Source organism: Schistosoma haematobium, chromosome 1 (genome assembly GCF_000699445.3).
Source record: "Schistosoma haematobium chromosome 1, whole genome shotgun sequence".
NCBI lineage: Eukaryota > Metazoa > Platyhelminthes > Trematoda > Strigeidida > Schistosomatidae > Schistosoma > Schistosoma haematobium.
The window spans coordinates 85,032,179-85,047,735 of NC_067196.1; the positions used below are offsets into that span (position 1 = coordinate 85,032,179).

A 15,557-nucleotide genomic window follows, 5' to 3' on the forward strand; every position below is an offset into this window, starting at 1 on the left:
CCGGCGGTAAGGTCTCAACAAGTACGGAGCTAACACAAAAATTACCCATGAAAAGGTCGTGTGTGACCGACCTCAAGCAGTTGTCCCTTGGGCACTGCGGTCACGCTCTCAGGTCACTAAGACCACCTCAAATCCAGTTTCCTTTTCCTCCAGAAGAACCCTTTCACAGTGTGGGCAACCGTGAAGTGATAACCGTCCTCATACCTCTAACAGCACTCAAGACCACTGTATTCATAAACAACCCAGAGGGAACATCAACTCTGAGACACAGGTACATCCAGATGACGAGTCCCAAATAGGACAAAACGCATGCCTTGGATTCCACTGCCAACCACTATCCATCTTTGCATAATTAGAAAACAGTTATACTCATTGATCATAATATCATCAAAAAGAGATTTTACTAGTCAAGATTAAATCATTGCATTTTTCAAAAAATGTGTTTATATGAAATTCAGAATAACTATTTTTTTTGAAAACTTCTACACATTGAGAAAACTGTGAAAATACAGATACTTTTTTGTTTAAAGTGTAAAAAAGAAGAGAAGAAAACATGAAGTAGAAGGATATAAGGAAGAAAACAAACAAAGGAAACACAATTGAACTAACGTTTAATTGTTCTTTAGTATATTATTACTTTTTGCAATTTATTCATTCTCTTGTACAGCTTTCACACATTTTGCCATAGTTTGAGAAGCTCGACTAATACAATCTGTAATATAATAATCTTTTAGTGTTAATAAACTAAGTTTAATTGGTTCATTTGTATTCATCGTTTGAACTGAACTCTATTTAATATGTAAAATGTAATGAAAAAAATAGGTGAAATAGAAGGATTACTCAAAAAATATTGAAGTCTACTATTTACTGGTTAACAGAATAATAAATTTAACTCATATATACAGTTATCCTTTTTCGATTGGTTTTCTCTTTCATTCACATAGTTCTCTAAACTTAAGTCAACTCTTCAAATTTTGTCCAACTATTACGTAACCCATTTTCAAGACAAATGTCAACACAGTTCTACTGTATGGGGCGGAAACCTGGAGAACTACGAAAGACATCATCCAGAAGATACAGGTGTTTACTAACAGTTGTCTACGCAAAATACTTCGGATCCGCTGATCAGACACTATCAGCAACAACCTACTATGGGGGAGAACAAACCAGATCCCAGCGGAGGAAGAAATTAGGAAGAAGCGCTGGAAGTGGATAGTACACACATTGAGGAAAACACCCAACTACATCACAAGACAAGCCCTCACATGGAATCCGCAGGGCCATAGGAAAACAGGAAGACCAAAGAACACATTACGCCGGGAAGTGGAGATAGACATGAGAAAAATAAACAAGAATTGGATGGAACTAGAAAAGAAGGCCCAGGACAGAGTGGGTTGGGGAATGCTGGTCGGCGGCCTATGCTCCATTAGGAGTAACAGGCGTAAGTAAGTAATTAGGTATTACGTAACTCGTGTTCAAAAACATTGACAGGTTCAGTATTCTCACTACCTCCAATTTACATGTACATGTCGAAGCACATATATTGGAAGAACAGAGAGAAGAGTATATGATCGCGTTTCCGAACACAATCTAAATAATATGAGAGAGGCGCAACGACTCAAAATAATGTGATAGTTCGACATGTAACTAATATCGAGTGTACCAATGATATTTCTCAACCCTTCAAAATTATCAGCAGACGAAAATACCCAGCGTCTCTCAAATCCGCCGAAGTAGTATCTATGAACAAACTCAAACCTGATTTGTGTGTCGAGAAAAAGACAGCAATCAATTTAAGTAAACGTAATATATATATATATATATATATATATATATATATATATATATATATATATATATATAGGAAAGATTGGTTCGGCGAATGAAGGACTCCTTGCTGGATCAATCTTTATTAGTTTTAGTGGTCAACTTATTACTACCTTGGTAAATTCACAGTTTTGACTAATTTCACCTGCAATCACTACATATTTTTTTTGTTACTGTTATTACAATTTTATTAGTGTTTATTTTGTTATGTGGTCTTCATCAAGCTAATTCTTATTTTATATACACCAAAACCATCCTTTCATTCATTGGTTTTTCATTTATGTAATCCACCTTATCGATTTCTAATTCAAGACAATATCCAATTCTTAACTATATGATTTTTATACTTGTTTTCAAGTGATTTGAGTCTTATATATACTCTACACAATTTGTATAATTATCACTTACATAATCTTATCTCTTTTCGTACTTCATCTAATTACAGCGACACTCATCCCTCTATGTCTTTTGAATTCTACTTCCAAATGATCTCACAATTGTCCACGTACATATATGTATATATGCATTTATTTGATTATTATTGATAGCTTCAACTGACTCATGATTTCAATCTATGAAATTTCTAAAATCTCCACAAACCCCTTCTGATAATAATCATCTGCTCACTAGTGACTGACTTCAAGAGATACTCCTGGAGTTCTAGTGGGAAGCCGTTACTAGTGGAGTACAAACAGGTCTGTTGTGAGATATCAACTCACTGAAGATAATGGTATACGGTGGCGCAGCTTTGTGGATTGGTTGAAGTTAGACATTAACACCGTTGGATGCCGGCTCAGTGGTCTAGTGGTTAAGTGCTCGCACGTGAGACCAGTAGGTCCTGGGTTCGAATCCCGCGGGGTGGGGGATAGTGGATGCGCACTGCTGAGGAGTCCCGTACTAGGGCGAAACGGCCGTCCAGTGCTTCCAGGTTTTCCATGTTGGTCTAGCTTCAACTGACTCATGATTTCAATCTGTGGAATTTCTAAAATCTCTACGAAACCCCTTCTGATATTATTGATAATCTTTGTCATTCTAATTCATCCCGTCATCCATGTAATTTGCTCTAGAATTTTACGTTTATGCTAGATATATAACACTAATGCAATGTATTAAGGATTTCATATTACCCACTCACAAGGTTCTTCTAATCATGTTGAATATCCAGGAAACCAATTACTTACTGATCATTTTGTTAATTTGTATTGATAATTTATAATACCGAATGTCTCCACTTCGGACACCTTTCATTTTTATCTCGATTGAAGATACTATTTTTTGAATCAGGCCACAGTTATTCTAGTTTGCCACTTTTTTCTTCACTTTAAAATCATTATATATTATTGTATACATGTGTTACACAATCTAATTAATATTATTCGGATTCTAGCAACTAAATCTTACAAGGAAGATTTGTCTTTTAGAGTACTCGAAGTTTTAAACAAAGAACAAAATTGTATTATTAGGGAATTGGAATCAAAGTTAAGGGTCATTGAAGTTAATTGAAAGAAAATCAGATTGCTAAAAAGAACTCTAGAATTACCTATTTGATACATATGTATATTAGTGTGAATAAAATGTGGTAGCTAGAGAAGATTAACAGATTGAAAATTTCGTAGCATTACCTATCCAGGATTTAACTGAATGACTCGAAAAGTCTTGTTTACATCAGGGGTTAGAACTCATGAAATCAATATTAACATCTAAATTGTTACTACATTACTATTAAGAAATAAAGTGATAATCTCATACCATGAGAAGATCTAATAATTCAATCTTTTATTGAAGAGTAATATTTACTTTACAATACATGAACGATGGAGAATGCTGGTGGACGGCCTATGCTCCTCTACGAGGGGTAACAGGCGTAGGTGAATGAATGACAAAATAAGATTAAGTATAATTCTTTATGTTCATATGGTTTATAGTATGTCATTTTGTGTACATACATCAGTAGACATAATAAATCATTCATGAAAAAATAATTATCTGTGAGACCATAATTTATGAACGACATTTGAATGACGCTAAAGTGACGTTCAGATAACTCATCTACTTACTAAAGTCAGAAGAGGGTTAGAAATTAGTATGATAAATTTTTGGTTCAGTGTTAGAATTTATAGTTAGGAATTAAAGTAAACATTTTTATTACGAACTGAGATAAGGTAATAATGCCAAAATCCTATTTACTTATATGGATGAATGAATTTCGTGCTATGAGTATAGATACATCCCTGAAACGGTTGGCCAGTAAAAGCTTCCTTCTCACACTTAGTCTTTCACTCAGGTACGCGGGTGGACTCGTGTATATGGAGATTGCGTATGATTATTAAACCCATACATTACAATACTTAATAAATCCAAGCCCCCAAATGCCCTGGTATGGCCGAGAGTGGTGTGTGCCCACCCTCCCCCTTGAAATGCTCTCACATGACCATGAGTATACAGCCTCTGCCAGGGAAGTCTTACTCAATGTCTTCTCGTGGTGGGGGTGTTGTTTACAAAAATGAGAAGACGAAAAGCGAATGTCCGGCGCTTTAGCCGGATTCCAAACCAATGGTGCACATGGGCTCCAGTATCCTAAAGGAACAAATGGCGTATAAACCAATTGTTGGTCACTGGCTACCATGGAACTGAATCTCCTCACGATGCTCCACTGCCTTGTGGGTCAGACCTTTAGGTCGAAGGCTCGGGGAGTGGCCCCCTAAGAAACCCACCTGCTTCGGTCTGGACACCCGGGGAGTATCACAACCCACACACAAATCTAATGATAATGAAAATGTGTGGCGCATACATATTTGGTGCCCTCTTGTACCAATATTTATGTGTTCAAATAAATAATAAATAAATAAGTAAAATAAATAAATACATCCTAAATTTTATAAAGGGATTTAAACATTAATCTATAAATTACTTTGGATAAATTATCAGCCAATGTTTGAACTTCTTTGAGTGATGGTTGAATTGTATTTAAATCTAATAAACCAGGAGCAACTTGACCGATTCGCGAACGAATTTGATTTAAATCATTATAGGGCAAGGTGATACCGACTACTTCAGAGATAGCACGAAATATTTTCCAATCTTCTCGACCCAAACCAGGTGGAACTACAGCTAATCGAGTTTGTTGAGCACGTCCCTCGGTATTAGCATAAATAGCATCTTTTTCAGTATAAGCAGCTCCAGGTAAAACGACATCAGCTAATAATGCACCTGCATCACCATGATGACCTACAATGGATATGGAGAAAGAGAATAATATAGTAGAAGTCATTTGTTCGGCAATAAATGAAGTATTGTTTACCATGGGAAAACATTTCTTGAATTAGGTGATATAGGTTTGAGTTACACAAGATTAGTTAGTTTCCTAAAGATTTGTAACAGCTTAGATTAGTTGGTTAAGAGTTGACCTCAAACAGCCAAGCATATGCCAAAACAGTATAGTTCAAGCATTTATTCACTTCCTTATTTTGTATAAGCGTTATATTTCCTATTATCTTATATTGAATGTTGAGAGTCTTTGTTTGTCTAAATAAATAACCCCACGCTCTACTGTGACTGAGAGAAGATCGAAATAAAGACCTATTCACTACTTGTCGGGTTTCTTCTATCAATAGCACGAGGGTTACCTAGAGGCACGAAAGATTTTAGGATGTCTCTACAGTCGAGAGCCAAGTGACACAAAATCTAGATTCAAGGTTTCGTTCTTGATTACCTGTATTGGCTTGGCTTCGAGATAATTCCTTAAGCTCCGTGATAATACAAAAACACAAATTTTTACTGTTAGAATAACAGTCTGTTAAATAAGTAAATTGAAGGGATTGACAAAATCGACCGTAAACAAACTTAATTGTAGGAGAGATGCTATATATCTCAAGCACCGAACATACAGCTAATATAACCAATATCCTAGTGAAACTAACCATGAGTAATAACATTCAGGCGTAACGTATAAAATAGTATTTTTTTTTAAAAACTCATGATTTAAAGCTGGTAGAAGAAAAATGATATGTGTAAACGTTATTGAGACCGATCACGAGCCGTATCACCACCAATAGTTTTCAACCAACGATACGATTATCTTGTAGATCATAGCCCGGATAAAAATAGTATTAGAAAGAACTCAAAGTATTACAATAGATAATTTCACATGATATGCTTTGGTCTAGACACTATTATGTAAAATATTCATCTATGCTGTGAAAAATCAAATTAAATCACAATGATTATTTTAGCTTACCAATATAAACTATAAAACTATCGGGAGCTAAATATTGACGTGTAATAAGATTACGATCAGCACCCAGAAGGAAAAGCATTTTTGGTTTGTTTTGTTTGATTATTTCTACGTTTGACGTGTAACCTAAGTCTAGAGCGGCAACTTGACTTGCATACTGAAATAGAAGTGAATGGTACAAATGAGAAATATGTTACTCAGTAGTTCATTTGAAATGTAATAAATACATACAAACGTGTCAAGTGGATAGCCCCTTAACCTAAGGATACATGAACTTAGGTTGGCATTGTGACGACATGATATACTACCAATGATATTAATGTACATAAATAATCACAGAGATAAATTTAATTAGAGAAAAATCAAAATTCCGAATCAGTGGAACACTAAGGATGTCGGAGAATTTTCCGAAGTACGGCATTCAGATCAATTAGCAACCTACAGACATATCGACATAGATTCAATCTACGGAGCTATGAGGAAGAGGCCAAAAGGTAAACCAACAAAAATAGTTAGTGAAAGTGTAAAGACAAATTAAGAGAACATAGTTTGTAAAGGCAGTCAACCACAAACAACACCATTCAAACGAACTGATATAACACTAGTGGAATAACTGAAAAGTTGACTTCTATGTAAACTAGGCTCTGAAGATGCTGTTCAGAAGGACAATAAAAACTTTGTGATTAAACCATCCAGCTTAAGGAAAGCAACCTTATCAGGATGTATAAAAACCACTAGATTTTAACTCAGCAATCTCAAGATACAGCTGTCGGTGCTAGATCTGAAAGTTCTGGGTTTGATTTCTGAAGAGTCTCATATCAGGATGAAACGGCTATTCATTGCTTCTTAGTTCACAACGATTATCTAAGATAAGTCCATGATGTGAACTGTGAAATCCAACAATTTCCACAAGACCCCTAAATAGGAATACATTAAAAATATAAATTTTTAAATATATAAAAAAGTGAAAGCGACAGACATGATGCATTATGGATAATTGAAACACAAGAAAACAACACTTACACGATGAAGAACATTGAACACTTGATAGTCCAATTTTTTCGTTTCTTTTAAATTGGCGGAAATTCGACATACAGCATTATGAATTGCCGTTGCATCCTTACGTTGTAAACATTCACTTCCCAAGATTATTATGGGGTGGGACGAAGAATTTAAACGCTTTAAAATTAGTAAAGTAGTAAGTTAAAGAATAAAATAAATTGCAAAGTGAAGAGAACAATAATTAAATAGTATGAGAATCATAAACGTACAAATGTCAGTGATACCTGGAGAGATAATTAGGTGATCAGTAGTCTAGAGGTTAGGCGTTTGCGTGCAAGACAAAAGGTCCTGGGTTCGATGCACACTGATGAGAGGTCAACTACTAGGACGTAACGACAGTTCAGCTCTTCCAGGTTTTCAATGGTTTCCTAAATTAAACCAGTTAATGATTTCAATGAGGTACTGATGTATTTGATATTGTGGCCTCAACTGGTTAGTACATCACTTCACTTCACTTACGCCTGTTAAACCTCATGCAAGGACATAGGCCATCCACCCAGGATCCTCCACCCAACTCTATCCTGGACTCTCCTTTCCAGTTGTTTCCAACTGTTATTCATTCTTTTGAAGTCTGCCTCCGAAAGCCGAAGGAATGTATTCTTTGGTCTTCGTCTTTCCCCTCTGCACCCAGAATTCTAAGTTAGGGTTGGTTGGATTTGGAGTTTATCAATTCACAAAATACAAAACAATCAATAATTTAGGAAACATGATAAGGCAAAGTTCAGTGTTTATGATGTCAGTTATTACAGTGTGATCGAAAGGAAAATTTTAGACATTTATTTAAATGTTTCTTAGTAGTTTCCAGACCCCGATATGTGGAAATGTGGGTGGGAATTATACTGTTCGAACGAACTGGCTTTCCTGATGTGAATTGAGATTGAGTATATTGATATGCTTCTTATTATTTATTTATTTGAACACATAAATATTAGTACAAAGGGGCACCAAATACATATGTACCACACAAGTAACTTGATTTGTGTGTGGTCTGGAATACTACCCGGATGCCCGAACTGAAGCAGGTGATCTTCTTAGGGAGACACATCTGGGGCCCTCGACATGAAGGTCTAATCCACAAAACAATGGAACATCGTAAGGAGATGCAGTCCTATGGTAGCCAGTGACCAACAATTGGTTGATACGCCATTTGTTCCCTCAGGATACTGGAGCCCATGTACACCATTGGTTTGGAATCAGGGTTTTCAAACTCCTCTAAGTGGATCCTTCATATCCACCAACCCGGTTAAGCGCCGGACATTCGCTTTTCGCCCTCTCAATTTCGGAAACAACAACCCCCACGACGATTAGGCAGTGAGTAGGACTTCCCTGGTAGTGGTTGTATGCACGTGGCTGTGAGAGTATTTGGAGAGGGAGAGCTGACTCCATCCACTCTCAGCGGTAGCAGAGCATTTGGGGGCAATTTGGAAAAAAGCTAAGGGTAGTCAGACCAAAACATGCCATCAGTCTATGAATCCGTTGCAATGATGTGAAAGCATTTACATTTTCTTTTCTCTTAGATCTCGATTTCTAAAGTTATTTCATGGTCTTCATTCTAAGAATCCATTCTTTTTTCACCAGTCGTATTGTCCATGCGCTAAACGATTCTACTACCGTTGATACTCTTACTGCTTATAATACTACTCATGATAGTTTAATCTCGCTGTGCTAATATATAGTATGGTGATTTGAAATGATGTACATATATCCCAGAATCCATGTTGCTGATAACTGATTGACAATATTTAATACAATCATACGATCAACTGTTCCAACCTGTAAATGACTTTATTACTTATGTGAAGTGATTATTCTATAAGTTATAAAATAAGATGGATAAACATTTTAAAATAATATTAAGTTTAAAGGAAACTTACGTTATTCAATGGATGTTTACCAACAGCTAAAGACTGTAAAGTTTCAAGTTGATCACCAAGATGCTGAAATACAAAGAGATAAAAAAAAACAGAATTAGATTTACTGTAGCTAATTCTTTTAAACAGGAAGTCCTCTATTCATATACAAAAAATTATTAAGAATGAGGATTAACTTCATTGTGATTACTGAAGCAAACATTAGACAGATCATATTCTACCATTGATCAAATATTCGATGTTAAATTTGATTAAAACACAAAAAATATTTAGTACAATATAGATAAAGGAAATAAATCATACAAAATGAACATAGAGACTGAAGAAGGCTAATTTTTTTACAAGCTTTCACCTAAAATTGTAATCCACAACGTTCATAGACTATTAGTTTCCTTGAGAACCTAATGCTAGTTCCCATCTCTGATCTAAAATCAATGTTTTTTAATTCTATAAGATAGATACTCCACATTTATCGATCCAGTTTGTGTTGGAAATGTTTTAGTTCTCTTATATCTAAGAAGAAACGTTACCCTCAAGTGAAACCAAATACAAGCAAATTAGTACACCAATATTAAAACATGAACTTAATCAATTCAATATCATGAAACAATCTTTTGCTAAAAACCATAGATTAATGATTTCAGTCAGAGTACTCCACTTAAAATTTAGAATATTTTCAATTAATTAGCTGATAGGAGCTCGTAATATATTGACCGAGTTCTGATGACTGATGTGACTTACTCTATTCACTACACTAGGTATATACAATCTAATATAGTATACAATTCCTTATAGAAGCGTAATACCGGTGAGTTCAGTTGGTAATTATAAGAATACCAATTCGATAGTAGATGAAACGAAGCAAAAAAGGACGGAATGAAATGAATATGACCAGTAAAAAAATTAAACTAACAATCCACTGTCTACTGTAAAAGAATTCAATATGTGTGAGTAAACACTTAATCGACTTCATAGTTTCTAGGAGCACTTTGTTCTCCAATCACGAACAAAAAACAGAAGGCAGGAAATATATAGGGAAAGTCATACTTTTAAGGTTAGTTAATGCTCAGAAAACAAGGATATCTAGAGGATTACAAATGATCATGAGAATCTAGAAGTTTTTTTGGAAATCGTGCTAAAATTGCTGACAAACCTGGTGATTAGATGGTGGTCGGAGGTAGTCGACAGGAAACCCTGGACCCGGGTTTCGTGCTACTTAGCACTCGTCAGCAAGGTGTACCTGTTATCTTGAGGGAACTGGTTCCCCCTGACGGATTCGATCCCGTGTCACACAGCTTCACAGTCAGAGGCGTTACCACTGAGTAATCCGGGCCGCGACTAACCTCCTGTAGGACTGAGATGTAATCACAATTGATTGATCACTGGGTGGTGATCAATGTCATGCTTGTCTAGTCCTTATTAGTTCAGATCGAATGCTGCTATATGCTGAAACTTAACAGTCTATAGTAGCAAATTATAGAAGCAAATAATTTCTACAGGTAAACCTGATTAGAAAAAGAATGTCAAGAAAATAGTAAATAACAATCACTTTGGCAAAAGACAATAGCTCAAGCTAACTGAATTCCTGTTTTGACAATAAAAGCGATGAGGTAAGACTATGTAATCGCAGAATTGTCAAACTACGAAAAAGCTAAAACATATCCTGAACGAAGTTTTATAAACTATAAATACTCCAACAAGAAAAAACTGCCAAATTTACTGTGTGTTAATAGGCAATTGTTTTTTTTAAAAAGTCCAATCGTAAATATTGCCTCCAAATGACCTGTTACGGCCGAGGGTGAGAAGAATCAGACACGAGGGGTCCACCTAGGGGATTTGGAAAACCCTGATTCGAAGACAATCGTGCGCATGGGCTCTAGGATCCTGAGGGAACAAACGGTATATGAACCTATTTGTTGGACACCGGCTATTATGGAATTGCGTCTCCTAACGTTGCTCCGCTGCATTGTGGACTACATCTCTGGGTCAAAGGCTCGATGTGGCCCCCTAAGAAAACCACCTGTTTCGGTTTCGGAGCCCGGGTAGTATTCCAGCCCTCACAAAAATTAAATAATGAAGTATGGCGCACATATATTCGATGCTTCCTTGTATCAATATTTATTTGTTTTAATAATTAAATAAATTCGTAAATATCGACTCATGAGGAAAGCTATTAACAACTCTAAACAGGAAATCTGATCAAATCACAGATGTCTTAAGAAATATTGGATAGGCTTATGTGTATAATCAACCAGTGTAAAAGAAAATTTACAAAAGGTTGAAAAAATTATGGGGGAAATAACACGGTTTAGTTATTATGAAGTTGTAAAGAACATTATCCTTAAACGACAGTGATTGTAGTCAACAATACTTTGATTCAATAACAATTTTTAGAAAAAAAAATCCCATTAAACAAAACATTAAATCATACTTCATAATCATAAGTTAAGTCAACTTTTGGACCTAATAAAAAGACTTCCAAATCGTTATGTATCCAACATTTGCGTAGACGTGCATTCAACAAAGGTGCCTCAAAACGTGGATTAGTACCAATTAATAATACTAGATCAGCATCTTCTATACCAGTAATACGACTGTTGAATAAATAATTACTACGTAGATCCGTACTAGAAAATATAAAAAAATTAATGATATTAATTAATAAATAGTTCATACAAAATATTAGGTGAAAAATTTGATTTAAAATGATCTGATATATCCCGTTGTTGATATTTTGAGTGATTATGATTAGTCTTAGGCTTGCTTAAATATCTGGGCTACATGTCCCTGATATCTAGGTATTTGAACAAGTTGTCTGTTTTTTTGCTTTAACACATTATTCTGTTTATTAATCGCATAAACTATTTCAGGCGCGTTTATGAAAAATTTACGACCTTTCGCTGTTACTTACTTACTTACGCCTGTTACTCCTAATGGAGCATAGGCTGCCGACCAGCATTCTCCAACCCACTCTGTCCTGGGCCTTCCTTTCCAGTTATATCCAATTTTTGTTCATTCTTCTCATGTCTGTCTCCATTTCTCGGCGTAATGTGTTCTTTGGTCTCCCTCTTTTTCTTTGGCCTTGAGGAATTCCATGTGAGGGTTTGCCTTGTGACGCAGTTCGGTGCTTTCTTCAATGTGTGTTCTATCCACTTCCAGCGCTTCTTCCTGTTTTCTTCCTCCGCTGGGATATGGTTTGTCCTCTTCTATAGTAAGTTGTAGCTGATAGTGTCTGACCAACAGATTCGAAGTAACTCCGCCTGGAGCCCCTCTGTGGCTATTACCGGTCCCAAGCCCGGATAAAAGAGGAGGGTTGGGCATGGAGTTAGCGACCTCACCCCGTAGAAAACTAACTCGCTAAAAAAACGCTAACCAGAAAAATTTATTCAAACCACCTATCGCTGTACAAGCTACAAAAAAGTACAATCAGAGATATCGTGGTGACTGGCAATTGAAAAGAATGAACATTATTCAGATGTCGATTACTGAACTGCTAACATCTAATTGGAGATCACTCAATATTTATCGTCAGGATCGATCAAGAAATAAGAAAAGGAAACTTGTTGAAATACTTTGTGCTAAGAATTCTATATTGTACAACAAATATAGTATTGGATAAAGCCAATAATATGTGTAAAAGTGGGTGACTATTTGGACTCAATAGTTAAGGGGACAACGCCTTGGGCGCTCAAAGAGAAAGGTACTGAGTTTAAGCCACGAAATGAATGTTAACCCTGATATGCAGGTACATCCAGCTGGTGAATTCTGAACAGAACGAAATATACGTCCTAAATACCACTACTAGTCATGTATTCCATTTATTCTGTGAGTTTAAAATGTTAAATTTTATTTAGTTAAGGTAATAAAAGCTGCAAAACATTTGAATTGTATTATTCCTACCCGATTATTTTTTTATTGATGAAAAGTGGGGATGAAAATACTTTTTTTGATTGCAGTTTGTTATAAGTTTCAACTCAATAAAGTATTTTATGGTAAGCCTTTACTTAGAAGACATTACTAATCAACTAAATCCCTACGCTAAATCCGTGATTTCAGTTAGGAGATAGAATTCTAAAGTAGTAAATATCAAGGAGACATACAATTTACTTTCGTAATCATCGAATGAGATTCATCATGTTACATCACATATGGTAATCAATAATTGAACTTTATAAGATACTGATTTTTGAGATTATTTCAAGCTTTGATTCACTGATTTTTTGTTGGGTTTTTTTAAAAACTACACATTATATTCCTTATAAATGGTTGCTACACTTCCCGGTATTATTTTTATTTTAACTACTGTGCTATTCTTTTATTAATTTATTTTCTAGCAGTACTACGTATCAGCTTAGTTTTTCACTTTACAAAAGTAAAGCGAACCAAAGGGAAAAACGGTAGTAGTGTTTTTTTGACGAATGAAGTGAAAACTAAGTGCTGAGAATGGTTCAAAAAGGGCAGTGAAATACAATTAAAACTCAAGATTTATTGAAAAGTCAACAATTATTCATTTTACGCTACTGTAACTGATTTTTTCGTCATATTTTCCAAGGTTTCAAATCTTTGAGAGCCGATTACCTTGTGGTTGTTAACCATAGGAGCTATACTTCTCTACACACTTCAATTTAACACTAATTAATTACAAAACACCAACTCTATGCTTTTATTTCACTTCCTCTCCGTTAGCTCTTTTTTTTCTCTACTGCTATGCCAATTACCATTACATTTCGGTGTGAAGAATAACTGAGGTTACACATGTGACGCATGTCCGCTTACCATTAGTCGGCAAATTATTGCATAATCATTCATCGATTTACCATTTTACCATATACCCAATGTTCGATTTCGACTAAATTTTGCTAGTTCTTCGAAAAAAATTGTAGTCTAAAACTAACAATCTTAGAATGTATTTTTTTATTTTTCTAACCTAAATTTCCTAATTCAATTTAACCAATTACACTATCGAAAAAAAGCTTGCAGAATTACCTATTTGTTGGAAAACTTTCTTCAGTACAAACTAGTTCAGAATTCAATCGATTAATTAAATCTTTCAATGCTATCATTGATTCAGCATCAGCGAATGGTCCGACAAGTCCAGCCACCTGATTTGCTCGAGGTATGCCTCCTTCAGATGATCCAAGTATAGGAAGTAACTTTTCCGCAATTTTAATCAGTACATCTTCCCATGTACTTTCGCTTAATTTGTCAAATTTTTTTAAAAATGGAACAACCAACCGTTGTCTGTTTAAACCATCATACGAGAATCTAGACTTATCAGCTAACCATTCTTCATTCACATCCTAAAGAGGAGGAGTTAAGGAGAAAAAAGATAGTATATTGAATATTTTTAGAAAGAGACAAAGTTCACGGTCAAACTAAACAAGAATGGGGATTTTGTTGTCGATAGTATTATTACTATTATTATCGGAAAATTGTCAATAATGAAACTACAAGCCAACTGTAATGCACAATCCATGACTACGTATTATGTACGTTGCTTCATTTTGACATTTGTCTAAAAAATTTAACCAGAAGAAATTACTTACTTATGAGTAAGCTGAAAAGTTATTAAGACAAAAATAGATACTGTTTGCTTTAACCCCTGGAGCAATGGGCATTGATAAGCAGCGATGAGAAATTTCAAAGACGAAATATTTATTCAGTGTTTTTTTCTTTTCAGCGGTTGCCTAGTTGATGAAGTCAGTTCATCATGATGATTAGACTCAGCAATCTAAGATTTATTCTTACAATGAGATTGTTTTAAAGAGAGCAAGAACAAAGATTGGTGCAGAATAATATGAATTCATTTTATTTCGTTAGGTTCTCATCAGCTGCTTACAACCTAAATTATTTGAAATTCAACATTATTACAGATATTGACATATTTAGACATAAGAGTGTGATTAAGGATCAATACATGTGTATGATGATGTAACAAGCAAAGATTCAGATAGAGTTAATGAGCTCATTAAATGTTTGATTCGAATAAATAAATAAATAAAGTTAGAGAGGGAAAGTTCTGGAACATTGAAATAGTGATTAGAATTCATGAAAATAGAATAATGGTAATAAAGAAAATATGAATTGAAATCAATCATTTATGTATGATGTAATTTATACTTCAGAAAGAGTTGCAATAATGATGCAATAAATAAATAAATAGGAGCAAATGAATAGAAAGAGTGGGGGTTATTGTTACCAGGGTAAAGAAAGATTTATTACTGTCTCTTTTTTTTATACATAGATCTGGTTTTAAACGTTTGATTGCTAACGCTTCAGCGAATTTCAAAAGGTTGGAGTTTGATTGTTTGTTAATCACCTTGAAGGACTTCAGTATATCAGCTTTATGTCCTGTATCAAGGTGATGTCTTGCGATAGCACTGTTGAATGCGTTCAATCCATTTAACCTTAAACTTTTCGGAATATGTTCTTTGAATCGGACGTAGGCTCTCCTTTCTGTTCTACCAATGTAACTGCTTTGGCAGGTACATGTAAATTTGTATACACAGTTGGTGGTAACATGAAAGGGATACCTGTCGACCTTTGATTGTGTCAAAGAACAT

General features: G+C 35.0%; 1 protein-coding gene across 1 annotated transcript in view; it reads right to left on the minus strand.

Moving 5' to 3' along the window:
- Positions 1-647: 647 nt before the first annotated feature.
- Positions 648-15,557, minus strand: part of NDUFS1 (NADH dehydrogenase Fe-S protein subunit 1 ndufs1) — a gene marked incomplete at its 3' end in the record, with an annotated part of 31,476 nt that continues 16,566 nt past the window's right edge. The window contains exons 7-13 of the mRNA XM_012941792.3: positions 13,981-14,294; positions 11,426-11,621; positions 8,998-9,060; positions 7,085-7,240; positions 6,065-6,218; positions 4,739-5,055; positions 648-788 (exon numbers count right to left, since the gene is read on the minus strand). Of these exons, the coding sequence (XP_012797246.1) occupies positions 648-788; positions 4,739-5,055; positions 6,065-6,218; positions 7,085-7,240; positions 8,998-9,060; positions 11,426-11,621; positions 13,981-14,294 (1,341 nt within the window). The remainder of the gene's footprint in view (positions 789-4,738; positions 5,056-6,064; positions 6,219-7,084; positions 7,241-8,997; positions 9,061-11,425; positions 11,622-13,980; positions 14,295-15,557) is intronic.